A 27,475-nucleotide genomic window follows, 5' to 3' on the forward strand; every position below is an offset into this window, starting at 1 on the left:
GGGAGAGCGAGGCCGCATGCGATCCAGACGTTCCTTGCAGAAAACCAGTTTTTTGGAACGGCCTTTCTAAAAAAAGCCCCGTTTTGCCTCTTTTCAAATTATGGCCCCGCACGTTTTCGGCGACACCCTAATCCCCTCAGTTCTGGAGCTCGCACGGCCGCACGACACGCTATCAGGATGCCATCAATTAAAGCGTCGTGGCCGGTCCTCCGGGGTGCTGCTGCGGAGGCATGGTGCCCGAGCCCATTTCCGAGTTTGTTCTTCGAAAGCGAAGTGTTTAAACAATTTTTCACATGGAATGGAAATGCCTCCCGAGTCCGGGGCTGTCTTGGGTGCGAGGGTGAACGGAGATGCTCCTGGCACCTCCTCGCGCTTGGAGGCTTCGGTGGTGGCCACCAGGAGCTGGTGAGCAGGAACTGGGGTTGCTGCAGGCTCCTCTCACTGCTTGAGGCTCCCGGCGAGCCGGGCCCCCTTAGAGCAGTGATCTGGGAAGCTTCCAGCCAGCTCTGAGCTGGGGCTGGCTGCAGATTTAAGCTGTCGCTGAAGATGATCCTCAGCTGGACGCGAGGAGCTGTGCTCCTGCTCTCAGTGTTCGCAGGACTCATCTGGAGCTGCCACACGGCCACAGGAGGTGACGTTTGCCCCAGACCCATCCCCGGTGTTCGTGCAAGGGCTCCAGAGTGGCCCCGTCCTGTTTTCTTGTCTGCTCCCGTAGCTGAGGGCATCCATCAGCCGCAGCTCTGGTAGTCCTGCCCAGCCGCAATCCGTGCACAGGAACTCACAAATCCAGCTGGCATCTTTTGGGGCCACAGCTGCCAGCACCATCCCAGGGCGCGCACCCATCCTGCACGACATCTGGCAAAGGCGGGCTGTCGTCCTTTTCCTTGAGGACCAGGCACACGAGGACAGTCCCCTTTCCTTTCACCCGCAGGTGGGTGTCCCCTGCTGCTCCAGCTGGCTGCAGACGCTTCCTCTGCGGCATCCCGGATGGCTCAGCACTGGAAAGAAGAGAAATGTCACAACGAGAGGCTACGGCAGTGTTTATTCCACCAAAACCATCAAAAGCCTCCTGGGCAACCTGTGTGGGCAGGGGGCAAGGACCAGGCGGCCCCCAGAGGTCCCCCAAAACCCCAACCATTCGGTGCCGCGGTGGGAAGCGCCCACCGAGCTGAGAGCTGGTGCCGTGGAGGACACTGCGGTCCCCAGAACGCAGCTGGTGGAGGTGGAATGGGCCCCGGGAAATGGAAATCGGCCAAAAAATTCAAAGAGGGGAACAAAACCGGACTGTAAGCACCACGAGTCACCTTTGGGCAGACACTGCTCAGAATCAGATCTTCAACAGAAAGCAGAGTCGTGACTTTGAGCAGGAAAACTTTGAGATAGATTTTATTCCCATTAAAAAGACAACGAGACAGAGTAGCTTGATTAGCTCAGATGCTGAACTGCCCAAGAACTCGAGATGGGTTGAAAATTCATTGGATCAGCCCAGGCTGATTTCGAGCTGCGTCCCATGTTCATCCTGATGGGTTTTCATTCCTGGCTGGGAGGAATCAGGCGCAGGGCACCCCACAGCTCCTGGCCATACAGTACACACGGCCAGCAGCCAGCTCAGCTTCCCAGGCACCCCAAAAACTGATTTAATCTGATTTACCTGGTGCCCCACGTCCTGCTGCCCACATCTCTCCCAAGCTGCATGCTGCCAGCTTGCTCCATCACGGGTTTGTGGCGAACACCCCAAAACCTGCCTGCTGATGTTTTGGGGTGCTGCTTTTGGGCTTGGGGCCACGCTTGGCCCCGTGGCCAGCCCTGCCGGCGCCGTGTCCCGAGCTGGTTCCTGGGGCACGGCGATGCTCGAGCGCCAGCAGGGCGAAGGTGGAGAGGGGCAGGGAGCGAGCGCCTCCCCCACTGACCACGCGCACGCAGCAAGTTGCAGCTGTAGTTTTATTTCCTTTTGTGAAAAACAACAGGGATTCAAGGGGAACCCCCCCGCACGCACACACGGGGGGCTCAGCCCCGGATCCTGCCCACCGCGGCACCACCGCGGCACGGAGCGGGGCAGGAGCTGCGGGACGGGAGGGCTGGGAGCAGCCGGAGGCACCGGGTCAGTGCCCGGCGTTTCGCTTCTGCCCCCGGGACCGAGCGCCGCGTTCGGCGTATTTCCATCGTCGGCACCTTGAGTAGGGTCTTTCTTTTTTTAAAAAAAAAAAACTTTTTTTTTTTCCTTTTTTTTCCTTTTTTTAATAAAAACGGTCTTTAGGTCGACTGCCGACAGCAGCTCTGAGCAGAAAAGCACCTTCCTCCAGAGACTGCTTACAACAAAAAAAAAAGAGTTCAGAAAAGGGTCAAATATTGACCAATAATGGTTTGGCTGCATTTGAATCTTGATTGTGGCTTCTGCAACGTACAGCAGGGAGGGGGCGGACGGGCCGGGCGGGGGGCGAGCCCCCTCCCTTAGTCAGCCGGTTTGGTGACCAGGGAGAGGGGCTGCGTCTGCAGCACGGCCAGGGCAGCCTGCGGGGACGGCGCGAAGGACGGAGGCGAGGAGAGGAGAGCCGTGGAGGGCACCGAGGTGAAGGGGATGGGTCTGGAGAGGAGCGAGGGCGGGCTGCCGAGGCTCGAGGAGGAGGAGGAGGAGGAAGAAGAGGAGGAGGAGGAGGAGGAAGAAGAGGCGGCTTTGCCCGAGAGGAAGGCGAGCTGAGCCCTGGCCTCCGGCTTGGTGGTGAGCGAGAGCGGCTGAGCCTGTTCCGAGTGGGTGGCAGCCGGGGCGGCCGGGGAGGCCAGGGCAGCCGACGGCGTGGCGGGCGAATCCAGCATGCTGCCGTGGGACGAGGCAGGGCTGTCGCAGGGCTTCTCGGCCGGCAGGTACTGCACGCACGGCTTCTTGCTCTTGGAGGCCAGCGCGCCTGCGGGTGACGGAGGAGGCCGTGAGCCACCGGCAGGTCGGACGCCGCGGCTCTGGCCGCCCGGGGGGTACTCACTCTCCGCCTCGTGGCTTTGCTGCTGGGCCAGCTTTTCTCGCTTCCTCTTCTTTTTCTTGCCCTGAAAAGTATTATAAAGCCCCAGTGTGGCTTTCCGCAGCCGGAGAGGGGGTGCTTCCATGTCTGATGTGGGACGAGACCCCGAGGAGAAACGAGGCTGGCGGTGCCACGGAGCAGCCCCGGTGACTCGGCACCATTGCTGCCACCCCCGGCACCCCCAGCCATGAAGCCGGGGGCCGCACTTACGTAGTTGTCCCGCGCGGACCACGTCGGGTAGAGCTGCGAGTGCAGCTGCCGCTCCTTCCGCGCCAGCTCGTAGTACTTCGCCTGCTCCTCCCGCGACAGCGAGTGCCACTGCGGGGAGGGAGGAAAAAAGCACGGTGTGAACCCCGGGGCCGTGCAGCCAGCCCCGAGGACACGCGGCCACGCTCGCCCCAGCCATCTCGTGGCCATTGGGGTCCCCACCACCTCCCCAGGACCCCTGCCAAGGGCCGGTGGTGCCCCAGGATGAGGCACCGAGGCGTTGAGGGAGGTGGTGTGGCTCAGGGAAGGAGAGGCCGTACCCGTCTGCCCAGGATCTGGTTGATGGCCGCGCTCTCCTTCAGCGTGCACTCGGCCACCACCTTGGCCCTCATCTCCTTCATGTACAACATGAACGCGTTGAGCGGCTTCTTGATGTGGGGCTTCTTCTCCTCCTCCTTCTTCACAGTGACCGGGGATTTCCTGCGGCGAGCGGGGCAGGGGGTCAGGATCGGAGTGGACGTGACCCCGTCCCCGTCCCCGTCCCCGGGGCCACCCCTTCCCGTCCCCACTCACGAGCTGCCGCTGGGGCTGGCGCTGGGCTGGGCAGGTTCCTGCTTCACGATGGGCGAGACGATGGTGGGGTGCGGGATGCCCGAGGGGTGCAGCCCGTGGGCGGGCGGCGGGACCATGTGCGGGGAGAAGCGGCTGGACATCAGGCTGCAGCGGGGGGAGCGGGAGCCCCGTCAGCTCCCCACGGGTGCCAAAAACCCGGTTCCACCCCAAATCCTCCCTCAGGAGAACCTCAGGAGGAGGTTATGGGAACACCAGCCCCAACCTGCCTGGGGGCTGCTTTCACGTGAGAGCCCGCCCGTGTTGGCAGCGTGGTATCCCAGCCCGGGGGGACACCACTCTTCACCCACGGGGAGCATCCCCAGGTATTTCTGGCCAAGGAGGCCACCGCAGCCTCCTGGGACCAGGCTGTATCCACGTGGAGGTCAGCAAGGACCCACGGCCAGTGCTGCTGCGGGCCCGAGTCCCACATCGTCATCAAGAAGTGTCCAAAACCCTGCACCAGCTTGGGGACACCCAAGGGGGGTCCCTTGTCCCTGCTGAGAGCCACCTGGACGTGGAGACCCACCTGGACACGGGGACCCACCTGGACATGGAGGCGTTCATGGCGAGGGCTGGGTAGGGGTGCCGAAAGCCACCGGGGGGGATGGAGTACACGGGCTGTCCCTGCCTGCAAACACACGAGCTTGAGCAGACAGAAGCAGGAATAAGCGTCCTTCCCCCAGCCCCGGGGACCCTCAGCCCAGCCCCAGCCGATCTTGGTCCCCAAAATTCACAATTTGCGACTCCCAGCAGGAAGGAGCCCCCGTTCCCAAGCCCCGAGACTGCAGAGGTTCACGCGGGAAGGAGAGGACGCGGGGCTGAGCCCATCCTTACTGCGGCACGAGCCAGCCCAGCGGGTGCGGGATCTGGCCCACGGCTCCTGGCGACAGCGGGTAATAGGGGGGCAGCTCGGGCGGGTGGGGCGGCCGCGGGATTCCTGCGGTGGCAGCGGGGGGCAAGGGGAAGCAGCGTTAGAACAGGGGCACGGCGGTGCCGGGCACCCCATGACCCTCCCTGCACCCACCTCCCTCCCTACACCCGTCTCCATCCCAGCACCCATCTCCCTGCACCCATCTCCCTTCCAGCACCCACCCCCCTGTGCCCACCTCCCTCCCAGCACCCCTCTCCCCCCCCAGCACCCACCCACCCCCCTTTTTCCTCACCCGTCTTTGGGTCGATCTCGGGCGAGAGGTGGCCGGGCGGCGAGCCCGGCGAGAAGTGGTCGTTGCTGTAGGTGATGAGCGGCGTCAGCGGGTGCATGTGGTGGGCGTGCTGCACCACCGGGACCTTGTTGGACTGCGGGGCAGCGAGGGGGAGCACGTGGGAGGGAGAAAACCGAAAAATCCCCCCCCCAAAAAAAAACACCTGCAGGCACCAGACCAGCATCGTGCCCAGCTTTGGAGCGCGGCTCTCCCCGGGGACCCGCGTGGTGGCGCGGGGCCGCTCTTACCAAGTGCGCGGGCGACGGCGAGCGGCTGTCCTTGAGCGTGGCACCGGCCGGCACGTCCAGCAGCGGCCACTTCATCTGCAGGTACTGCAAGAGAGCCGGGGGTCACGCCGCCCCCCAGCCCCGAAACACCCCCCAGCCCTCAGCCGGGGTCACCCCGACCCAGGGGGACACCGCGGGGCGGTGGCGATGGCGGTGTGGGGGTGCCTGGGGCTGTTTCAGCCCCTGTAAATAGTGCGGAGCCCTGTTATTAATAGTGGAGCCCTGGATCCCTTCCACCCGACCCCAAAAGCGGATTTTGGGGCCAAAGGTGCAGCGCTGCTGGTGTGAGCCGCCACCGCCCCGCGGGCGCACCGAGGGCACGGGGGCTGCGTGTGGCTGCATCTGGCGCACCGAGCCGGCACCCAGCCTCGCTCCCTCGCATCCTCCCTTCCTCAAATCCTCACGTCTTCCCTTTCCCTTCCTATCCAGCCCCAAATCACGAGGGAAAAGGCACAGAACCGCCACAAGGGCTGGCGGGGCAGTGAGCACGGCGGCGTGTTTTGGCTGCCCCCTGCCCGCCCGTAAACCTGGCTGCGGGACGAGCGTTTTGCCCCGCTCCGTTCCCGGCACGGGACCTAAGCGGCCCCCCAAAAGAAAGGTGCATTGTGCTGCGTTTTTCGGCGGCTGGGGAGGGGGGTGAAGGCATTTCCCGGCAGCCGGCTGCAGGGAGGCACGTCCCGCGAGATGCCAGGGCTGGGGAATGCGGCCGGGACGGGCCGCAGCTGCGCGCAGGAATTTCCCCACCGTACAAACCTTCCTGATCCGAAGCAGCTGGAAGGAAAGCCCAGCTCGGAGCCAGGAGCTGCGGGGAGCGTTAACTCTTCCGCCTCTGGATAGATGCATCCCCGCCTGCATCGCCTCCCGCAGCCCCCCAAGGTGCTCCACGTGCCCCCCCAGGCATCGCCTCCTGCCTCGCCCCAGCCTGCAGCATCCCCCCGCATGCCCCAGCCCCTCCTGCATCTCCCCCTGCATCCTGCCTGCCCTTCCCTCCTGCATCGCCCTGCACCTCCAGTACCGCTTCCTGCTCCCCTCCCACATCCCCAGCATCCCCCGCCATCCCAGTAACCCCTATTTCCAGTACCCCCCCCATCCCCAGTAGCCCCCATCCCCAGTAACCCACATGCCAGTACCCCCCCTTCCACAGGAAACCTCATCCCTGTACCCCCCCATGCCCAGAACCCCCCATCCCAGTACCTCCCCATCCCCAGTATCCCCCCCATCCATCCCCAGTACCCCCCACATCTCCAGTACCTCCCCATCCCAAGCATCCCTCACCATCCCAGTACCCCTCCTTTCCCAGTACCCCCCCCATCCCCAGTACCCCCCCATCCCCAGTACCCCCATCTCCATTCCCCCCCTCCATTCCCAGTACCCCCCTATTTCCAGTACCCCCATCCCCAGTACCCCCCCATCTCCAGAGCCCCCCCCTCCAACCCCATTACCTGCCCATCCCCAGTACCCCCCTATTTCCAGTACCCCCATTCCCTGCATTCCTCCCCTCCATCTCCACCCCCCCCATCCCCAGCACCCCCCAGCACCCCCCTGTGTGCCCTGGTCCTGCCAGTGCCCTGGCAGCACCGGCACTGCCTGCTGGGATCCCACAGCCACAGTGAAAATCCCGCTGGCACGGCAGGGAGTCACCCAGGGAAGGCTAAAGCAAGAAAGGAAGTACCCAAGGCATCGATTTACCATTTATCACTGGATTTTGGATGGAACCATTGGGGTTTTGCTGCCAAGCCTCTCCCCAGACCCCAAAAAGACGCATGAAATACCAGCAGCTGCTGCACAGCCCCAGAAAAGCCCAAAGCGAGGATTTCCCAGGGTCTGACCATTCCCACAACTGCTGGCACAGGGGATCCCCCCAAAACCTGCCCGTGCTTTGCTTCAACACCTGGAGCCAGCGCCGCGTGGTGCCGCGGGGATGCTCCGGGAGCAGCCTTCCCTGGTCCCAAAGCCTCCACGCACTCTCCCTGGGGAGATTTGGGGCTGTGGGATTTTCCCCACTGGGCTGCGACAGCGGAGAGCCGGGGCCGCCGGCGCTGGGAGCCGTAACCAGATCCGCTCCTAAAAAGGCCGCCGGCGGAGGCGGCCGGGGCGCCGTGCGCGCGCGGAGCACGCTTGGTATGCGGGCGGCCCCGTGGCCGGCGCGGGCTCGCGCCGTGACCCGCGGTACACCCTGCGCCGCCAGTACAGTAGGAGCCGTTTCCTGAAGCGCTGGCTTTGATGCGCCCTCCAAATCTCGGTGATCAAAGCCGCCGGGCTGCGGCGGGGAAGTCCCGGGGTCTGGCTGCCGTACAACTCCGCGCTGCTTCCAAACAGCCGCGCGCCGCCGTGCCGCGCGCCTCCGAAGCCGCAGCGTCGCGTGGCCGGATTTCAGCTAGGGACGCGGCCCCGCAGCCGTGCCGGGGTGAGGCTCGAGGTGCCCCGAGTGTCCCCAGGCTGTGCTGGGACAGCGCACGAGGTGCCCTCGTATCCCCGTGACTATGGCAGAGCAATGCACAAGGTGCCACAACATCCCCACAGCCATGCTAGGGTGACAAACAAGGTGCCCCAACATCCCCCAAAACGCATTGGGGTGACACACGAGGTGCTCCGGTATCCCCAAAACCATACTGGGGTGACACACGAGGTGCCCCAACACCCCCACACCAAGCCAAGTGACACAGGAGGTGCTCCAACATCTCCACAGACTGGGGTGACACAGAAAGTGCCCCAACATCTCCAAGAACATGTTGGGGTGACAAATGAGGTGCCTCAACATCCCCACAACCATGCTGGGATGATATATGAGGTGCTCCAACACCTCCACAACCATGTCGGTGTGACACACGAAGTGCCCCAGCATCCCTACAAACACATTTGAGTGACACACGAAGCGCCCCAACATCCCCATAACCATGTTGGGGTGACACACAAGGTCCCCCAGTGCCCCCCTAACCATGTTGGGGTGACATACGAGGTGCCCCAACACCTCCACAACCAAGCCCGGTGACACAGGAGGTGCCCCAGCATCCCCACAATCACATTGGGGTGACATATGAGGTGCCCCAACATCTCCACAACTATACTGGGGTGACACAGAAAGTGCCCCAACATCCCCACGAACACATTTGGGTGACACATGAGGTGCCCCAGTGCCCCCCTAACCACGTTGGGGTGACACACGAAGTGCCCCGACACCCCCATGGCAGTGCCAGGGTGGCACACGACACGTCCCCACGTCCCCACAACCAGGTGCAGGGTGACGCAGGGGCTGCCCTGAGCACCCTCCCACCCAACCCCTCCAGGGGCACCTAGGGGACACCCAAGGGGTGTCCGGGGCCAAGGCGCGAGGTGCCCCGCCGCCGTGCCGGGGTGACGCAGGAGGTGCCCCGACATCCCCGGGGGTGACGCAGGAGGTGCCCCGCGCATCCCGGGGGCCCCGGCGGGCGCCTTTCGCTCCGCCTCGCCACCCCCTGCCCGCTGCCCCCATCACAAAGGGGGCTTTCTCGTCTATTCTGTAAGCGGAGAAGCCGCTGGGGGACGGCGGCTCGGGAAAGGCCGTATATAAAAGGCTGCTTCTCATTTTGAAGCCGTTTCAGGAGGCCGGGGAGGGGAGAGGAAGGGGGACCCTTTCAAAATATACAAAGAGGGGGGGAGCTGGCGAACGGTTCAGTGGTAATGTGGAAAAATGAAGCCCCCCCCCCCCCCCCCAGGCCCCAGCCGCGGACACAGGCTCCCACTGTACCACCACGTGCGGGAGCCGCGCGAGAGCGGCAGCTTGGAGCTATTAAAAAAAAAAAATGAAAAAAAAAAAAAAAGGAGGAAAATAGTTGAAAATCGGTCACATTCCAGAGAGATTAGAGCAAGTTCTGGTTCCTCGTTACCCCCCCCCCCCCCCAATTAAAACCAGGGGGGTTAACCCCTTTCCTGCCGGAGCTGCGGCACCACAATGAGCCCTCCTGTCTGCCTGTCCCCGCCCCGGGGAGGGCGAGCCCCCGCAGCTGGAGCAGGGGCTGGGGGCCCCGGGGGGGCCGTGCCGTGTGGTGGTGGTGGCAGCAGCTCGCCTGCGTGCTCGGGGAGGAGGCACAAACGCTGCGGGATCCCCTAATGCCCAATTAGGGGCTTTAATGAGCGGATTTCCTCTCCTCTTCCGCACACGGGGCTCCTTCCCGGTGAGATGTTTTCCTTGGAAAGGGGGAAGTGGGGAAAAGCCCCGAAGATGGTGCAGTGCATCGTGGTGTCCTGCACCCCGGCGTTGTGTGTCCCAGCACTGCACATCCCGCTGGTGCACGTCCTGGCACTGCGCATCCCGGTGTTGTAGCTCCCAGTGCAGCACGGCCGAGGGCTGCAATACCCTGGTGGTGCAAACCCCGGCGGGGTTACAAATCCCAGCAGTGCTGCGTCCTGGTGCTGTGTGCCCCGGTGCTGTGCGTCCCGGTGCTGAGCTTCCTGGCATGGTGCTTCCTAATGCTGTGCGTCCTGGTGCTGTGCGTCCTGGTGCTGTGTGTCCTGGTGCTCTGTGTGCTGGTGCTGTGCGTCCTGGTGCTGTGCGTCCTGGTGCTCTGTGTCCCAGTGCTGTGCGTCCCAGCATCGCTTCTCCCAGGATTTCCCATCCTCCTGCTGCAGGTCCCGGCGTCCTCTCGGGGTTTCCCATTAACACATCCTGGGCGCAGCGTGTCCTGGCATCGTGTCCTGACATCCCGCATCCTGATGCACCCCAGGGCTCCTCTCCATGGGGCTCAGCTGCCACCAGCCTCTCATTTGGGGAGAGAAAAGGTCCGTTTGGGGCCCAAACATCAGCCCTCAGCTGTTTTTTTTGTTTTTTTTTGTTTTTTTTTTTTTTGTGGGGGAAAGCTGTCTGAAGGCTCCAAGGGCAGAAAACCCCACAGTGGGTTTTAACCGTGCATGGAGAGGAGCCTGCAGGAACCACTGGATGCAGGCGATGCCGGTACCCGGCCACCTCTCCCCCATGCCCAAAGCCCCCGGGTGAGCCATAGAAGCACCAGAGGATCCCCTGACACCACCCAGCCACGGGACCCCTGCCCCATCCCGAGGCCTCCCCCCACCCCCTTTTTTCCCAGCACCAAATTCCTTGGCGCTCGCAAAGCTGGCGGGCTCGGCGAGCCGGAGCGCGCCCCCGCCGCAGCCCCCAAGCCCTCCTCGCTCCCAGCCTGTTTACACAGCTGCGGGATAACTGACAGCTCGCCCTCCCCCCAAAACGCCTCCGCTCCAGCCCTTTTTCCCCCAAAACGCGTGCCGAAACCTCGCTGCAGGAGAAGGAGAGGGCTGAGCAGCAGGCAGCAAGCCGCTTTGCGCAGGGTGCTGAACAGAGCCCCCCCAAATCTCCCTAGGGGTCTTTGTCACTTGGGTTTTTATCCACGGGATGCTCTGGTCCCACCACATTCCCAGTTCCCAGTGCTGGGCAGCTGGGCTAAAACCAGCCAAATTTGGCTCCACCAACACACGAGGGATTTTTCCAGGGAAAGGGGTTTTCTGCGCTGAGAGCCACCAGGCCAAGGGCGGCCTCGTTGCCCTTCATTCACTTAACGCCTCTCCCAAGAAGCAAAAAGCTGCAAAAGCCCCAAACCTCCTGAAGCCTGGAGGGTGCTGCCAAGGAGGTTTCAGAGCAGAGCTGTGGGGATGGCGCCTGCAGCTGTTGTGCCTGAAAAATGGGGCAAAAAAGGAAGAAAACCATCCCGCTTGAAGGCAATCATGGGATGGGGGAAGCTACCAAGCTAGCAAGTCCCACACGGGGGTAAATCTCATTTAAATGCCCCAAAATCAGCTGGCATCAGCATCCACGCCAGGCTCCCAGCACCCGTGTTCACCCCGTGCAGAGCTAGCACTGCAGCTGCGCTTTGGGGAAAATGCAGAAAACTCAGGGAAAAGGGCCCCAGGGCACGGTAATTCCACATTTTGTTTGTATTTTGAGCATGTCCTGCGTGGGACACACCAGGCTCTGGTGGTTCTGCAGGTTGTAAAGCTCAGTGCGCTGGGAAACACTGAAAAAATCTTGGTAAACACACTTGGAAGATGCTGGAGCTGCACTGGGATCAGGCATCCTTCGCTCCGGGGCTGTTTCCAGCCTGAGCGATGCCAGAAAGGGAAAAATAAATAAAAAAAAAGCCCCACAGCCCCGCACGGCACATCGCCCGTCCCCGCACCCCTGCGCGGGAGCCGCGGCGCTTCACTTTCCTGCAGCCAATTAGGGAGGGAGAGGTCCCAATTACAGCTGGGATTTACAGCCCGGGACACAAGCCGTAAATCATCGCCCCCTCCCCGCCTCGCTCCCAGCCGAAGCGGCTCCTCCAGATGTTGGCTGCGGCTGCGCGGGGCCGAGACCTTTCCCGAGGATGAGCCCACAAAGCAGGGGCTGAGCGGGGGCGAAGGAAAATCCCCCTCACACGGCTCTGCTGCCCGCCTTCACACCACGGTCCCCGTGCAGCATCCAACCCCGAGCTGGGCCGTCGGTGTTTGCCCCCCCCAGAGGATGCTTTAAACGGGTTTGGGGGCAATTATTGACCTCAGAGCCCGATGTGCAGCCCTTTTCCCAGCACTGCCCCCAGAGAGGGGCTCGGGGTGCCCACAGGGATGTGTCCTGTCCCCTCCTGGCGTTCCCAGGGTGACACGAGGTGGCCAAAGCCACCCCAGGCGGGGGGAGGCTGCTTTTAGGGTGGGAGCAACGCGGTGCGGGGACTTGGTGAGCCCTGCAAAAAAGGATGGGCGACTGTTCCTGCGACGGAGCCCAAACACAACAGCAAGAAGTGGGAAATGCAAACCACACCGGGCTGCGCTGACCAGGAAAAGAACCCGGGAGCTGAAAAATAAATTTAAAAAAAAAAAAAAATAAAAAGCCTTTGGGAGGCAGCGCTTTGAGCTGACCTTATCTCCAGCCACCGACCCCGTCCATGCCACCGTGTCGGGGACACCGGGCAGCATCTGCTCGGAGGAAGCGGGACGCAGCCGGCTCCTGGCACAGGCACAGGCGAGCATCCCGCGCGTTCGGGACCCCCGGCCGCCAGCACTTCCCCTCCCCGCCGCCGCCACCACCCTCCCGAAACCTGGTGGTGGCAACAAGTTTTTCCCCGCCGCCCCGGGGCTTTTGTCTGCAGCTTTCAGCTCCCGTCCGTCAGGCTGAATGGCTCCATTCATCCCGCGCTTACGCGGGCCGCGAGCGGTGCAAAGGGCTCTGGCTGTCCCGGTGAAAAAATCCCCCCAGCTCCGGAGCCCCCGGCCCCAGGGAGCGGGGTTTAACCCGGCTCTGAGTTCCCAGGGGGACCAAAAACCCATGCAAGGAGACAGGGAGGTGGGCAGCAGCTGCTCGGAGCCGGGTTGTGGCAGTAAGGTGGCCCAGCCTGCCCCAAATCCCCCACTTTTCGGGGCTAAAACCTCTGGAGACTGCGTCTCTGCGTCCTGCGATGCTGTGGCTGGGCTCGGGGGCTCTGCCCCCGCGGGTGGCACCCATGGGACTCCTGGTTTGGGATTCCCAGCGCTCGGGATTCCCAGCGCTCACGTGCAGCCGGGCTGACATCACTACAAAAACCACCCCAAAACATGCCGCGAAGCCAGCTATCGCCATCACCTCCGCCCCTTCCTCCTCCTCCTCCTCCTCCCCCCCGGGGTGCCTCCTGCTTTCCCAAATCGCGGGGCGGGCAGGGGGCACGCTGCGAGCATCCTCCTCCGGCCGGGATGCGCCGGGCGCTGCTCTCGGGCTCCTCTTTCCCCGCTACCGCCCGCGACTTCAAGGAAGAGACGCTAATGAAAAGCAGCTGCTCGGAATACCAGAAAGATGATGAATGCGCGTTAAGTCCCCTTAACAAAACCAGGTCTTATGAGAGTCGCCTGGAGCACTTACTTCATTGCTTTAATTTGTGAATCGTGTTGGAAAAGGGAGGGAGGGGGGCGGAGGGAAAAGCGGGGAGCGGGGGGGGGGTAGTGGAAACCTCCTGTAGGTCTCATTTAGCCAAAAAAAAAAAAAAAAAACACAGGGTAATTAGCCGAATAGCATAATTAAGGAGCAGACATAAAGGGGCCATTGTGTGCAAAGGCTGAGCGCGAGGAGCACCTCTGCGGCCCGCGGGGAAACCGAGGCACGGCGCGGCCCCGGGGTGCCTGGCTGCCAGCGAGCGGCCCCGCGGCTGCACGGGGCGAGACCGGGAAGCCAAAACGTGCCCCAAGCCCTGTCCTTAGCAACTTCCAGGCAGGGTTCCCCAAAACACGCCCCAAACCCTGTCCTTAACATCTTCCAGGCCAGGCTCCCCGTGACGTCCCCACTGCGTTTCGGCGGCGGCACCCACCCGAGCTGCTCTGGCACCATCCAACCAACCAGCGGGGAGAAGAAGGTTCCCAAACCGTGAAAAAGCAAAAAAACACACACAAAAAAAACAACACAAAACCAGCAAAATCCAGCACCACCGCGGCGGCTCCGTCCCCGGCGCGCACACAGCCCTCCCGCCCCGGTCGGGAGCCGCCGGCGTTTGGCGCAGCCCTGCCCGTGCCAAGATCTGTATTTTAATCATTTTTCTTGGCAGGCGCGTCCCGCGTGTTTAAGAGGAGATATTTTCTTTTGCAGACAGATATGCCTCTGTACGGCAGCCCGCGCGGGTATCGCGAGCTCATCGCAGGAACGCGGCCCGGGGAAAGAGCCGAAACAAGCCCAGGTTTTTTAGAAACATCTCATTTATTTTCGGGACTGATGCGCATTAACGCCGAGCGCATGGCGGCAGCGCCCATGGGGGAAGCTGTTTGGGTGCCTCGGCCCAACTTCCACACCCTGCGGGGTGCTCGGGTGGCTTTTAAAGGTTCGCCTTGAACCTCGAATTTCTGGGGCTGGCTGCGGGGTGGCTGTGACCTTTTGGGAAGGTTTCTCCCCCTCGCTGATGCGGACGCTCCCCACGGGAGCCGCAGCGGAGGAAGAGGAGGGTGTACGGGGACGATTTGGAGGCTCCGGATGCGGCGAGGCCATTTCGCAGCCAGAGGTTGAGCGGTTTCACCCATTTCTGCTCTACAAGATGCTCAAAGAATGGGATGGATCCGGCACAGAGGCTTTGGGTTCATGGCCATGCACAAGGCCCGAGCTTTTCCTTTCCATCCCCTCCTTGGGCACCTTCACGGTCCCCATTTGGGGTGATTACGGTCCCCACGCTCTCCGGGAGCCTCAGGTTTCGCTCTCTTGACGCCTGTATCCCACTGATCCCCCCTTCCCATTGCTCCGGCGCAGCTACAGAGAAAATTGGGCTAAAACACCCCAAAGAGCACCGCCGCCGCCAGACCTGCTGAATTCCTCCACCGGCTTAGAGCAGCCTGGCAACGCTGCGCCAAAAAAACGCCACCCTCAGCCACCGGGCACTTTTGGGAAGCTGCCAGAAAGTGACACTGGAGGGAGCAACGCCCCCCGTGATCCCAGAGCGAATCAACCCGAATAAACCCCGAGAGCAGCCCGGTGCTTCGCTGCCTGCCCTCTTTGTGTGGGGACGGGCGCGTTGTCACCCAGCTTGGGCACGCGATGGCGTTGCCTTGCCGGATTTCTAAATAATTTGGAGCGGAGAGGTGTGGGAGTGCCGGCTCGCCTGCTCACATCTCCAACGTCACCAGGAGGTTTTCCTGCTGCCCGGTCATCCCTGGGCAGTGCCGGTGTCCACGTACAGCACCCCAGGTGCCCAGCACCCATCCCCCTGCCCCAAGCATCCTCCAGGTGCAGGGACTGGCTGGATTCACCCCAAACCCTTCTTTGAGTTTTTCCTTTTTAGCTTTTTTGCACGACTCCATGGGCATGGTGGCGGTGGGGACGGCAAGCTGGCCGGGCACCGCGCATCCCTTCACCCTTCGCTGCGACGGGGGAAGGGAGGAAAGAAGGAAAAAGGGCAAAAAGCACCCAGCTGGGGCCCCTCGGTGGCCACCTCCTTGCCGCGGGTGCCGCAGCTTGCCACGAAGTCTCCGGGGCCGAGGGTGGGCGGTGGATGCATCCGCACGGAGCCGGTGCCCGCGGGCACAGGGCAACACGGGGACAAAATCCCTGGCAATCTTCATGTTTCTGCTCCCCCCCGATCCCCTGCACCCACACCGGGGGGTTTTGGGGGTCTCCGGGGCTCTGCTGAAGCAGCCTCAGCTGCCATTTTCCACGGATCCCTACCCAAGCCCTGTCCCTTGTAATTGTTCCTTATTCCTCGCTGGCATTTGGGACGGCGGCCAGCGGCGCATCGGCTACAGAAGGGAGCGATACCAATAGTGACAAATTGGGAAGCTAACCTTTAGCCGGCGGCCGAGCACGTGGGGGTTTGTGCAACCCCGGCCCCGAGGCCCCCCCTGCCCTCCCCACGCCCCCACGGATTCGCCCCCAGCCCTCCAAAGCGGCCCCGTGGGGGAAAGCAGAAAAAACCAGAATCAAATGGGAAACGCAACGCAACCGGAAAACGGGACCCCGAGCGAGGAGCCCGCCCGGGGATTTCAAACCCCAAAAGTGACCGCAGAGACTTGTGCCACCCTCCGTCCGCATTTCCCATCTGGGAACGCCGCTTCCTCCAGGGCTCGTGCGGTGGGTTGGGATTTCGGGTTGGGATTTCGGGTTGGGATTTCGGGTGCTTGGCGCGTTCCGGGAGCGGCGGCGCCTGGGATGCAGGGGGATGCTGTAGGGGGGCCGGGCCCGCTCTCCCCTAATGCTCGCTCAATTTGCTTAATCAGTTTTCTAAACGCCAAAGCAGGGCCAGACAATGTCAGCCCATTAAGAGCTTTAGGAAGTCGCAGGGAGCCCTTTTCAATGAGAAAGGCGGCGCAGCCCGGGGTCAGGTTTCGGGGCCGAGCATGCCAGCGGGCGTCCCGCAACGTGCCCCAAAGTCGCCCTAAGGCCCCAAACTCACCCAAAGCCCCCAACACAACCAAACCCCCAAAACTCACCCAAACCCCCCAAATCGTAAACCAAAACCCCAAAACTTGACCAAACCCCAAAACTTGACCAAACCCCAAACTTGGACAAAACTCGAAACTTGGACAAAACTCGAAACTTGGACAAACACCCAAAACTCAACCAAACACCCAAAACTTGATCAGACCACAAAAGTCTCCCAAACCCCAAAACTTGACCAAATCTCAAAACTTGACCAAGCACCAAAAACTTGACCAAACACCCAAAACTTGACCAAACACCCAAAACTCGACCAAACACCCAAAACTCCCCCGAAACTCCCCCAAATGCCCCAAACTTGCCATGAGAGCGGCGGCGCAGCCCTCCTGGAGGGGGCCAAGCACCCCAAAAGGGACCAAACCCCATTTCTTTCTCTTTTTTCGCCCCCGCCGAGCCGCCCCGCCGCCTTCCTTCCCGCAAACGAGCCGGGGCACGGAGTCCACGGCCCTTGACCGCAGCGGGGCCAGGGCTCGAGCATCGCGTCCGCGCGGCCCCAAATTGGCCCCCCCGGCACTGGGGGTCGTGGGGACGGAGGGGGGGGGGCACTTACGGTGCGGGCGCCGCCGGGGGACAGGGCTCCGTTGGAGAGGTAGGGGCTGCCCAGCTCGGGGAGCATCAGGAAGGGGTAGCCGGGGTAGGGGGGGGCCCTTAAAAAACCCCCCATCTTGCTGCCGTCTCACCACTGGGGAGAAAAGGAGGGGGGGTCAGGAGGTGGGGGGGGGGGGGCTTGGGGTTGGTCCCAGGAGGGTTCAAGGCCAGCTCCCCACAGAAAGGGGGTCTGGGGGGGTCCCAGTCTTATAGGGGGGTCCCACTCCCATGGGGGGGGTCCCAGTCTTATGGGGGGGGTCCCAGTCTCTGAGGTGGGGGGCAGTCCCATGGAGGGGGCAGTCCCATGGGGGGGGTCCCAGTCCCATGGGGGGGGTCCCAGACTCCCTTCGGGGGGTCCTAGGCTGGTTCTGCCCAGGGGGTCCCGGATGCCTTGGGGGGGGTCCGGGACCGGGTTGGGGGGGAGGCACCATCCGGAGTGCTTGGGGGGGGGGGTCCGGGGCTGGATCCTGCGGGGGGGGCGGCGCCGCTCGCTCCCGGAAAGCGCTGCGGGGGGGCTGGGGGGGGGGGGCGCGCTCCCGGTTCCTCCGGTGGATGTTTTTTTTTTTTTTTTTGGGGGGGGGGGGTGTCCGGGGCCGGTCCCTCTGCACGGGACGGCCCCGGGGCTGCTTTTTTTTTTCCGGGGGGGGCGGAGGGGGAGGAGGCGGGGACCGGGGGCCGGGCGGGACCGGTTCCTGGACGGGGGGGTGGGGGGGGTGGACGGAGGAGGGGAGGGGGGCGCAACCGGGGGAAGGGGCGGAGGGGGGGCGAGAGGGGAGGCACAGGGGTAAGAGAGCGGGGAGGGGGGGGGAACAAAGAAGTGGCGAAGCCGCCGGGGATGGGGGGGGGGGGGGGGGGGGGGGGCACCGCTACCTTCGGCGAGGGCGTCCCGCGGCTTCTGGAAACTTTCCCGGGGCTGGGGGGGCCTCTCCGCCTGCGGGGGAGCGGGGGGGGGCGCGGTGAGGGGCGCGGAACGGGCCGGGGTCTCGCGGCCTCCCGCCGGTGCCCGGCCTCACCTCGGCGTCCGAAGCGGCCCCGGAGCCCCCCCCCCCGGCTCTCGGTCTCGCTGACCAGCGACGATTTCAGCTCGTCCAGGTCGCCGTGGGCCGAGCCGCGCCCCGCTCCCTTGTCCTGCTCCTCGCCTTCGTCCTGGAAAGCGATCAGCTCGTCGGGGGCCCCCAGGTCGTCCCCCCCCGTCGGTTCCAGCTGCGGCATCGCTGCCCCCCCGCTCCCGGTGCTGCCCCCGGTGCCGCTCCCGGTGCCGGTCCCGGTGCCGCCGCCGCCGCCGCCGCCCGGGAGGGTCGGGGAATGCGCGGGGCGGCGGGCGGGGAGGAGCCGGGGGCTGCAAACCGACACCGCGGGGCAGGGCACGGAGCTCGCACCGCCCCGAGCCCCCCCCCCCCGGTACAACGCCCCCCCCCCCCCCCCCCCCCCCACCCACCCGCAGCCCCCCGGCCTCGGGCCGTCCCGGTCCCGTTGGCTCCATCTCGGCTCGGTGCCCCCCGCCCGCTCCCGGCTCTCCCGGTGCAGCCCGGGGGGCTCCGGGGTCGCTGCGACCCCCCCCCCCCGTTCTGTGCAGGGTGCCCCCATCCCTAAACGGGCCGCCCCCCCCCCGCTCCGGTCTGGGGGTTCTGTCCCCTTTTGGGACACCCCCCATCCCGTCCAGGGTGCCCCCATCCCATCTGGGGTTCTCTGGCTCCTTTCGGGACCCCCCCCATCCCGTCCAGGGTGCCCCAATTCATCTGAGCCCCCCCATCCCATCCAGCCCCCCCCCCCCATCCCATTTAGGGGACTGCATCCCCTTTTGGGACCCCCCATCCCATCCGGGGTTCTCCATCTTCTTTCGGGACCCCCCGCCCACCCGGGTTCCCCCCCCATCCCAGCTCCACTTTATCTGCCCCCCCCTATCCCATCCAGGGTCCCCCAATCTCATCCAGGGTCCCCCCCCCATCCCATCTGGGGTTCTCCATCCCTTTTTGGGACCCCCATCCCATCTGGGGTCCCCCCACCCCATACAGGATTGTCCATCCCCTTTTGGGGGACCTCCACCACACCCAGGGTTCTCCATCTCATCCGGGTCCCCCCCATCCTGTCCGTGGTCCCCCCCCCATCCCATCTGGGGTTCTCCATCTCCTTTAGGTCCCCCCCATCCCACCTGGGCACCCCCCTCCCCCTTAGGGTGTCCCTGCCCTGCCCCATCTTATTGGGGTGTCCCTGTCCCCCCCAGGATGTCCCCATCCCCATGAGGTGACCCCATCCCACTGCTGTGTCCCATCCTAACCAAGTGTCCCCATCCCACCGGGGTGTCCCCATCCCACCAGGACATCCCCGCCCCCCAGGGTGTCCCCATGGCAGTGGGGTGCTCGGGGGGGGGGTTTCCCATCCCACCCCACCCCGGGCAGGGATCGGGGTCCCCGTGCAGCTCCAGGACCACCCTGCAGGGCAGGACCCCACAGCAAACCCCTTTTACTTCAGCCCCCATCCCTCAGGGCCACCCCGCTGGGACGGGGTCACCCCATTTGGCCAAACCGACCCCATTTCGGGGCACGAAGCCTCCCGCCTGCCCCCAGCCGCCCCCCCACCCCCCCCGGCGCCACACCACAAAGATCCTTCAGTGGCTTCCCCCGAAATATGGCACGGAAAGGCTGAAAAGCCCTTTGTGCCCCCGAACCGGCGGTGACCCCGAGCCCCCCGCCCGCGGCTCGCAGGGACCAGCTGCCGGGTGTCGGGGTGGCCCCCCCCCCATAGCCCCCCAGAGGTTTGATTGCCCCTGCTTTTAATTAACAGCTCATTAGGGTGCCACTTGCAGCTGGAAGCCCCCCCGGGATGTGCCCGAACCCCACAGATCTGTAGGGTTTGGGGGCAGCACCCCATAGGCAGGACCCGCCAGGGGGATTTAGCCCCTGCTGTGATTTCTGCTGCCAGGTTTTGGGGTGGGGGCGTCGGGGATGTCCCCCCCGTGTCCCCCTCCCCCCCGTGGTGCCAGCAGCCTGAGCGCGAGGGCGGTGGGGGGGAGGCACCCATGGGTGCTCGCACCCACGGCCACCCCGGCACCCGCCATGCAGGGGGGCACGGGGAGAGGTGGGAGGTGTGGGGGGGGGGGGTCCGGGGGTCCTGGGGTGTCCCCGGGGTCCCATAGTGGCGGGGGGGCTCAGGGGGTCCAAGGGGGCTTGGGGCACCCAGGGGTCCTGGGGCACTGAGGGGTCCCGGGGTGTCCAGGGGGTCCTGGGGCACCCAGGGGTCCCACGGGGACTGGGGGTCCCGGGGTGTTGGGGTCCTGGGGTACCCAGGGGTCCTGGGGGTCCTGGGGGGTCCTGGGGGGTCCCATGGTTGATGGGGGTCCCGTGGGTCCCACGTTCCCCAAGGGGTCCTGGGGCATCCATGGGGTCTCGGGGGTCCTGGGGGGGGGTCCTGGGGGGTCCTGGGGGGGGGTCCTGGGGGGTCCCAGGGATCCCCATGGTGTCTGGAGGGCCTGGGGGGGGTCCCAGGGGTCCTGTGGTCAATGGGGGGGTCCCAGGGGGTCCCAGGGGGGTGCGGGTGCCGGGGGGGGGTCCCCGGGGGTCCCCAGCCCCACGGTACCGGGGGGGCACCCACAGCTCCCCCCCCCCCCCCCCAGAGACCCCCTCCCCTCTGTGCAGCCCCAGGACAGCCGGGGGGGGGTGGGTTTGGGGGGGGGGGGGGGCTCACCTACAGCGCCCCCACCCCTCGGGGGGCGGAACCCTGGGGGAAAAAATAAACCCGAAATGCCCCAAAACGGGACGGGGCGGGAGGGGGGGGGCGTGGGGCAGGGGGCGGGGCGATAAACTGAGGGGGCGGGGCTTGGGTGCCCGAGGGGGCGGGGCGAGAAGCGGAGGGGCGGGGCTATGCCAAAAGGGGCGGGGCCACACAAAAAGGATCGTGGTGGTGCGCGGAGGGGCGGGGCTATGATAAAAGAGGCGGGGCCATACCAAAAGGGGCGTGGCTATGCACGGAGGGGGGCGGGGCTACCGCAAAGGGCGTGTCCCAGGGGGGCGTGGCCTTCCCACCAGAGGGCGGGGCGGGGCGTCGCCCATCAAGGGGCGGGGCGTTGGTGAGCGGGGGGCGGGGCTAGGCCGTCCCAGAGGGGGCGTGGCGGGGGGGGGCGTGGCCAGCGGAGGGGGGGCGTGGCCTCGCCGGGGCGGGGCGGGCCGGGAGCGGGCGCTGCCATGGCGCTGAACCTCAGCAAGAACGGGCGGGCGCTGCAGGAGGCCTACGGCAGGGTGGTGGCGGCGGGGAGCACCACCGACTGGTGGGGGGGGGGCACCGGGACCCGGGGGGGGGGCACCGGGACCTGGGGGGGGGCAGGGAGGGGGGAGGGGCTGGGGGGAATTGGGGGAGGTGGGGGGGAAATGGGGGGAGGGGAGGGGAAGTGAAAGTGAAAGTGGGGAGGGGGCAGCTGGGGGTGGGGGGGGGTTGGGGGTGTATGGGGGGGTGGGGGAGGGAAAGGGGGGGAGGGGGGGATGGGGGTGGGGAAGGTGGGGGGGGGGGGGATGGGGAATGGGGGGGGGATGGGGGGTGCATGGGGGGGGTGAGGAACCCATGGGGGAGGGTTTGGGGGCGTGGGGGGGGTGCAGGGGGTTAGGGCTGGGGGGTGCACATGGGAGAGGACTCATAGGTGAGGGTCCGGGGGGGCTGTGGGGTGGGGGGGCAGGGGGTAGGGGCTGGGGGGTGCACAGAGGTCGGGGTGGGGGTGGGGGGGCCATCCATGGGTCACCCCCCCCCCTCACCCCCCCTGGGGTGTCCCGCAGGGCCCTGTTCACCTACGAAGGCAACAGCAACGACCTGCGCGTGGCCGGCTGCGGGGGTGAGTGCGGGGCACGGCCCCCCCGGGATAGGGACGGGGGCGCCCGGCTCTGCCCCTCCCCTGCCCCCCCCCACCCCCCCTTGGCCCTGGTTCCCAGGCTGGGTCCTGCCGGTGCCGCCCGTCCCCGCCGGGCCCCTTCCTTCCTGCTCCTCCTGCACCTCGCACGGGGGGGGCACGAGGAGCTGGGGGGGGGCAGGGTTTAGGGCTGGGGGCTTTTGGGTGCGGGCCTGAGGTCCCCCACGTCCCCTCCCTCGGAGCATCCGATGCCTCTTGTTGGCCATCAATATTTTATCGCGGCGAGGAAGGAGAGCCCCGGGCTGAGCAGGATGCTGCCAGCGAGCACCAGCCCGTTTTCTGCTCTGCTGGGCTCAAAGGAGGAGAGATCCTCGCTGCTGGGCTTGGTTTTGGGGATGAGAGCTGGGTTTTTGGGTGATTCCCAGCTGGGGGGGGGGGCTGCGGGGCTGGGCAGGAGGTGCCGATGTCCCCGGGCGCACCCCAGCCCCGCTCCCGTCCTGGCACAGATGGGGGCCTGGAGGAGATGGTGGAGGAGCTCAACAGCGGGAAGGTGATGTACGCCTTCTGCAGGGTGAAGGACCCCAACTCCGGCCTGCCCAAATACGTCCTCGTCAACTGGGTGAGCGGGGACGGGGACAGGGATGCACCTTGGGCACCCCCCCTGGTGCCAAAAAACGCCCGGTGGCCAAAAAAATCCACCGGGTGCCCCGCAGCCGGGCAGCACCGAGGTCCCCAAATGGGGACAGTTTTGCAGCCCAGACCCAAGGTGCTGCTGCTGGAGAGACCCCCGTGGGTGGGCTGGGACCCCCCCCATGGGCTGGGGACCCCCCCCGGTAAGCGGGTGCCGATGGTTTCCCTTGCAGACGGGCGAAGGTGTCAACGACGTGCGGAAAGGAGCCTGCGCCAACCACGTCAGCACCGTCGCCGGCTTCCTGAAGGTCCGCTGGGCTCCCGGTGCCCCCCAACCCTTCTCCTGCCACGGGGTGGACCCCCGAGGGTGCCACCTCGGGGCCACCCCCCCCTGAGCCGGGGCTGTCCCCGCGCAGGGCGCGCACGTCACCATCAACGCCCGTGCCGAGGAGGACGTGGAGCCCGAGCTCATCATGGAGAAGGTGGCCAAAGCCTCGGGGGCCAACTACAGCTTCCACAAGGAGAGCGGCCGCTTCCAGGACGCCGGACCCCAGGCTCCCGTGGTGAGTTGGTGTTAGGAGACGCCCGAGACCAACTTAGAGACGTCCTGCGGTGCCGTGATGTGCCAGGCACGGGGCTGGACGGAGCTCGGGGTGGTTTTTTTTGGGGGGAGCTCAGGGGTTTTGCTCTGCCTCCTTGCAGGGATCCGTGTACCAGAAGACGAACGCGATGTCCGAAATCAAGAGGGTGAATAAGGATAACTTCTGGGCCAAAGCCGAGGTGAGTGCCGTGCCGCCGGGGTGCTCTCTGCTCGCCGAAGCCAAGCTCCGGGGCTGGGGGCTGTGGAGCCCACCCGAGCGCGTGTCCCGGCAGAAAGACGAGGAGAACCGGCGGCTGGAGGAGAAGAGGCGGGCGGAGGAGGAGCGGCAGCGGCTGGAGCGCGAGCGGCGGGAGCGGGAGCTGCAGGAGGCGGCGGGGCGGGAGCAGAGATACAAAGCCCGCTCCAACGAAATCGAGGCCCAGAAGTGAGTCCCTGGTGGCTGGGACACGTCCCCAGCTCGCGCTCCCGTGACACAGCGGGAGGTGCAAGGAGAATCCTCTGTCTGTGCGTCCTGTGCCGGCCGTGTGTCTGCCCTCCCCGGGGCTGGGGAGGCTCCGAGCATCGCTCCCCGCGGGCAGAGCCTTCCCCAGCTCCCTGGGGCAGCTCCTGCTGTGCTGTCCCCATCCCCACGTGGCCGCGGCACTAAGCACTGCTGTCCTTTTGTCACCCTCTGTCACCGCAGGAGGCTGCAGCAGGAGGCGGAGAGGAGGGACAGGGAGCAGCAGCAGCGGGTGAGCCTCGGCGCCGGGCTCTCTGAGAGTCTCGGGGTGCCGAATCCAGGGGGTGTCCCCCCTGTTTGCCCTCTGCACCCCCCCCCTTGTCCCCATTTCTGTGGTCCCAGGGGGGTGGCCCCGTGTCACCGCCCCCTCTCGTGCCGCAGAAGGAGCAGGCGGAGGAGCAAGAGGCCGAGCAGCGGAGAGGCTTCAGGAGGAGCGAGTCGGTGGAGAAAGCCCAGGTGCGCATTGCTGGGGGGGAACCGTGCTGGGGGGCTGCTCCCGGCCCCTCTGCCCCTTCCAACCCCCCCAGACCCTGCTTAACCCCTGGTTCCCGTGCAGGAGGCAGCGTCGCTGATCGCACAGAGGGCAGTGAACCCCCGGGACATCTTCAAGCAGAAGGAGAGGGCGGCACCCGGGGACACGGCAGCCGCTGCCCAGCCAGGTGGGCACGGGGGGGCTCCTGAGGCAGGGGGGGAAGCGTTAACACCCGAGACTGCTGTATCCACACCCCGCTGTACCCGGGAAGCTTTAGATTTCTTCTTATTTTTTGTCAATGAGACGTATTAATGCCGGAAAGGAAGCCGGCCTGGCTGCCTGCCGTCCCGCCCGGCTGCTCGCGCGCTCGAGCGCAGCCGACGAGACCGAGCCGCTCCGCGGGGCAGGAGCCAGGAAGTTGAGAAAACCGAAGCTGAGGCTGCAGCCGAGGAAGCTGCTGCAAACACGTGATGTGCCCAGGCCAACATCCCCCCCGCCAGCAGCCCAGCCCCCAGAGAACGACTCGAATTAGCCCGCAGTAACTCCTGCTCCCCGGTTTTGCGGAAGGAGCGCGAGCGCACCTTGGTGGCGCGGCCCCGTGCTTGTTTGCGCTTGGAGGCGCCGATGGGCGAGATAAGAGCAGCAGGAAAATCCCCGGGGAGCTGGCGCCACCGGCCTCCGAGCTGCTCTGCTTCCCCAACACCACGTCAGTGTTGGTTTCGTGTTTGCTCGGCTGCGGCGCTGCTGTAACCAGTCGACAAACTTGTTTTTTTGCAAGAGGGACCCGAGCTGGAAAATCCTGCTGGGGAGGCGAGCCCGGTGGCGAGCAGTCGGTGAGCGAGGGGTACCCGAGCCCCCTCCTCAAGCACCTCCGTCTCCTTTTGCAGGCAAATTGCGCAGCCCCTTCCTGCAGAGGGAGGCGAACGCGGTGCCCAGCCCCGGCCCCCCGGCGCGGGAGACGCCGCCAGCATCGCCGGTGCCCGCTGCAGGTGCGTGCCCTCGCTGCTGGGCCGAGCAAAGCTTCTCGCCGCGCCTCTCCAAAGTGTCCCCGGAGCTGGCAGCGGGTTCTGCTCCGTTTCTGCCTTGTCCCCATCTCCCTGCTCCTCAGCAGAGAGCAGGCAGGGTTTGGCTTTGGCTCGAGGTCTGCGGGTGATGCTGAAGCCAAGTGGGAGGATGGGGAGCAGAGGGGACGGAGCCGGGCTCCTTCCAGCTGTGCCCAGTGCCAGGCCCAGTGGTGCTGGGCTCAAACTGGAGCCCTGAGGCTCCCCCTGAGCAGCACCAAGCCCAACCGTGCCGGGTGGGTGCCAGAGCCCTGGCACAGGTCCCCAGAGAGGTGCCAGAGCCTCCTCCTCGGGGTCTTTTCACCCTGCTGGATGTGGTGCAGGGCTCTGGGTGGCCCTGCTGGAGCCGGGTGGCACCAGAGGGGCCCGGAGGTGCCCCCAGCCCCCACCACCCCGCGGCTCTGTGACCTCTCCTGGCTGAATGCTGGCCTTCAGCCTCCAGCCAGGGCTTCACCATCCACGCTGAGCCTTTCCCCGAGGCCGCTGCACGGACGGCCAGGGCCGGCTGCGGTCACCACTAGATGCTGCTCTTGGCCAAGGTCTCGGCGCCGGCCCTTCCCCGCTGCTCGCCGCAAGCAGCAGAGCAGAGCCCGGCTATTTGCGTCTCTGGTATTTTAGGAAATGATGAATCTCGGGCAAGCTCACTCCGTTCCCCATCGGAAATGCCGCGTCTCGTACTTTTTAGGGCTCCGCAGCCCCACGCTTTTCCCCCGTGGCGGGGTTTGTGCTTGCTCAGCCCGGTCCTTGCAGCGTGGGGACATCGGGGACAGCGGCAGGGGGGGAGCAGGGAGCGGGTTGGTGACACACGTTCCCCTTGCAGGGTACAACTCGAGCGCCCCGGAGCCCCCCGCGGATGAGGCCAATGTGTACGAGGAGCCGCCGGACACCTCGGCCATCTACGAGGAGCCCCCTCAGGTTGGGTGGCACGGGCAGGGTGCACCCTGAGCGTCCCCTGGGGTCCGAGCCCCGCTGATGCCCTCGGGGCTTTTTCTCCCCCAAACCTCCTCCTCCTGCCTGCACAGCCCAAAGCAGCAGGGCCGGGCCAGGCGGGCTGCTGTGGGCAGGCTGCGTCAGACTCTCCGCTGTGTAGTAGCGGGGTTGTGTCACGCTGCAGCACTTCCTTCGCAGACGTGGTGGATGCTCGGTTTCCTCTCCGTAGCTGGAGGGGAGGGAGACGTCCAGTGCTCTGGGCTCGGGGCAGCGGGGTGGCCGTATCCTGCAAACAGTGGTGCTGGGGGGGCTGCTGCTCGCTGGCCGCATCCTGCGCCGTGGCAGACCCTGTGCCCCGGAGCCTGGATCCGCCTAACGAGGCACAGCATCGTTAATGCCCTTCTCTCCCTCCCGAAGGACCACGCTGATGGGGCCAAGTACGACTACTCGGCCGAGTACCAGCAGACGCCGGACCTGGCGGGGAAGGGGCTGTGTGCCCGGGCGCTCTACGACTACCAAGCGGGTACGGGCTGGGGGGGCTCCTCCGAAACGGGGGGCGCAGGGCCCAGAGCTGGGCAGGGCATTGCCCGTCCCCCTGCAGAGCTGGGAAAGCAAGTGAAGGGGGACGGTGCCCTCCCTCCCTTCTAAAATCTGTTTTCTCGCTGTCCTCCCTCCTGTCCCGGGGCCAGCTTTGCCCGGATATTTGTGTTTTGTAACGTCTGAGCTGGCCTGGCTTCCCTCCAGCCCCGGCCGTGCCAGCAGCTGGGTCCCCAGCACCGAGGGGGGGGACACCCGAGGCGGGTGGGGGGCTCGGGGCAGCCCCAGGGGTCCGGGCTGTTCCTCACCCACCTCCCCTCCGTCTCCTTCCAGCTGACGACACTGAGATCTCGTTTGACCCTGAGAACATCATCACCAACATCGAGATGATCGACGAGGGCTGGTGGCGGGGCTACGGCCCCGACGGCCACTTCGGCATGTTCCCCGCCAACTACGTGGAACTGATCGAGTAAGGGGGGGCGGCGGGGCCACGGCAGCTCCCGGCCCCCCCGGGAGCACTCGGCTCCAGCCTGGTTCTTCCAAGCAGTGCGTGGCTTTCCTTCCTTCCTCCCTTCCTCCCTTCCTTCCTTTCTCCCTTCCTTCCTGCCTTTCTTCCTTCTCTCTGAGTGACGTGCCATGGCCCTGAGACCCCCAACCCTGGAGCCCCCATAAATGCCCCCCCGGGGGCGCTGGCAGAAGCCCCACGGCTCCGTCCCGGTGTGGAGCAGCCGCGTGCCCCGCGGGCTCCCCTCCCTCCTGGCCCCTCGTGCGCTCCGACCCCGACCCCTCGCAGGGAGCCCAGAGCTGCGGCCAGCGCTCGGCTTCCCGGCCGGGGAGGAGATCAAACGAGGCCAAGGGGGGGGGGATTTTAGCAAAAGCTGTGAGCGAGGGCTCCCCCCTGCGTGCCCCATTCACTGTGAACAAGGAAGAGCCCGGTCCGGCTGCCGCCTTCCTCTTGGTCGCCTCCAGCTCCTTTCCCTGGTGTTGCTTTTGGAACAGGCTGTGACGGGTTTTACCACGGGTTTTAGCGATGCCGGGGCCGCTCGTGCCCCCCCCCCGGGTCAATAAAAGGGCTTTTCTTTGGTGACGGCTGCACAGGACCCGGCCGTGCCCCTGCTG

General features: G+C 65.4%; 2 protein-coding genes across 2 annotated transcripts; one reads left to right on the top strand and one right to left on the bottom strand.

The window, feature by feature from the left end:
- Nucleotides 1–1,982: 1,982 nt before the first annotated feature.
- TCF7L1 (transcription factor 7 like 1) lies at nt 1,983–18,004 on the bottom strand (the record flags this gene model as incomplete). Its single annotated transcript, XM_084302412.1, is given in 13 exon segments — nt 1,983–3,039; nt 3,225–3,332; nt 3,542–3,701; nt 3,795–3,938; nt 4,378–4,461; nt 4,668–4,770; nt 4,997–5,129; nt 5,284–5,367; nt 16,755–16,847; nt 16,849–16,886; nt 17,663–17,723; nt 17,806–17,826; nt 17,828–18,004. Coding segments are annotated over 13 exon segments (1,794 nt in total). The 3' UTR covers nt 1,983–2,451.
- Nucleotides 18,005–20,945: 2,941 nt separating this feature from the next.
- DBNL (drebrin like) lies at nt 20,946–27,437 on the top strand. The gene is made up of 14 exons (XM_084302451.1): nt 20,946–21,056; nt 21,556–21,611; nt 22,133–22,245; nt 22,490–22,564; nt 22,673–22,819; nt 22,959–23,036; nt 23,130–23,281; nt 23,540–23,588; nt 23,738–23,812; nt 23,913–24,015; nt 24,716–24,817; nt 25,710–25,804; nt 26,237–26,342; nt 26,690–27,437. Exons 1-14 carry the CDS (start codon nt 20,974–20,976, stop codon nt 26,827–26,829), a joined length of 1,374 nt encoding a protein of 457 aa, XP_084158577.1. The 5' UTR covers nt 20,946–20,973; the 3' UTR covers nt 26,830–27,437.
- Nucleotides 27,438–27,475: the final 38 nt, after the last annotated feature.

Source organism: Netta rufina (genome assembly GCF_964035555.1).
Source record: "Netta rufina genome assembly, chromosome: 27".
Classification (NCBI taxonomy): domain Eukaryota; kingdom Metazoa; phylum Chordata; class Aves; order Anseriformes; family Anatidae; genus Netta; species Netta rufina.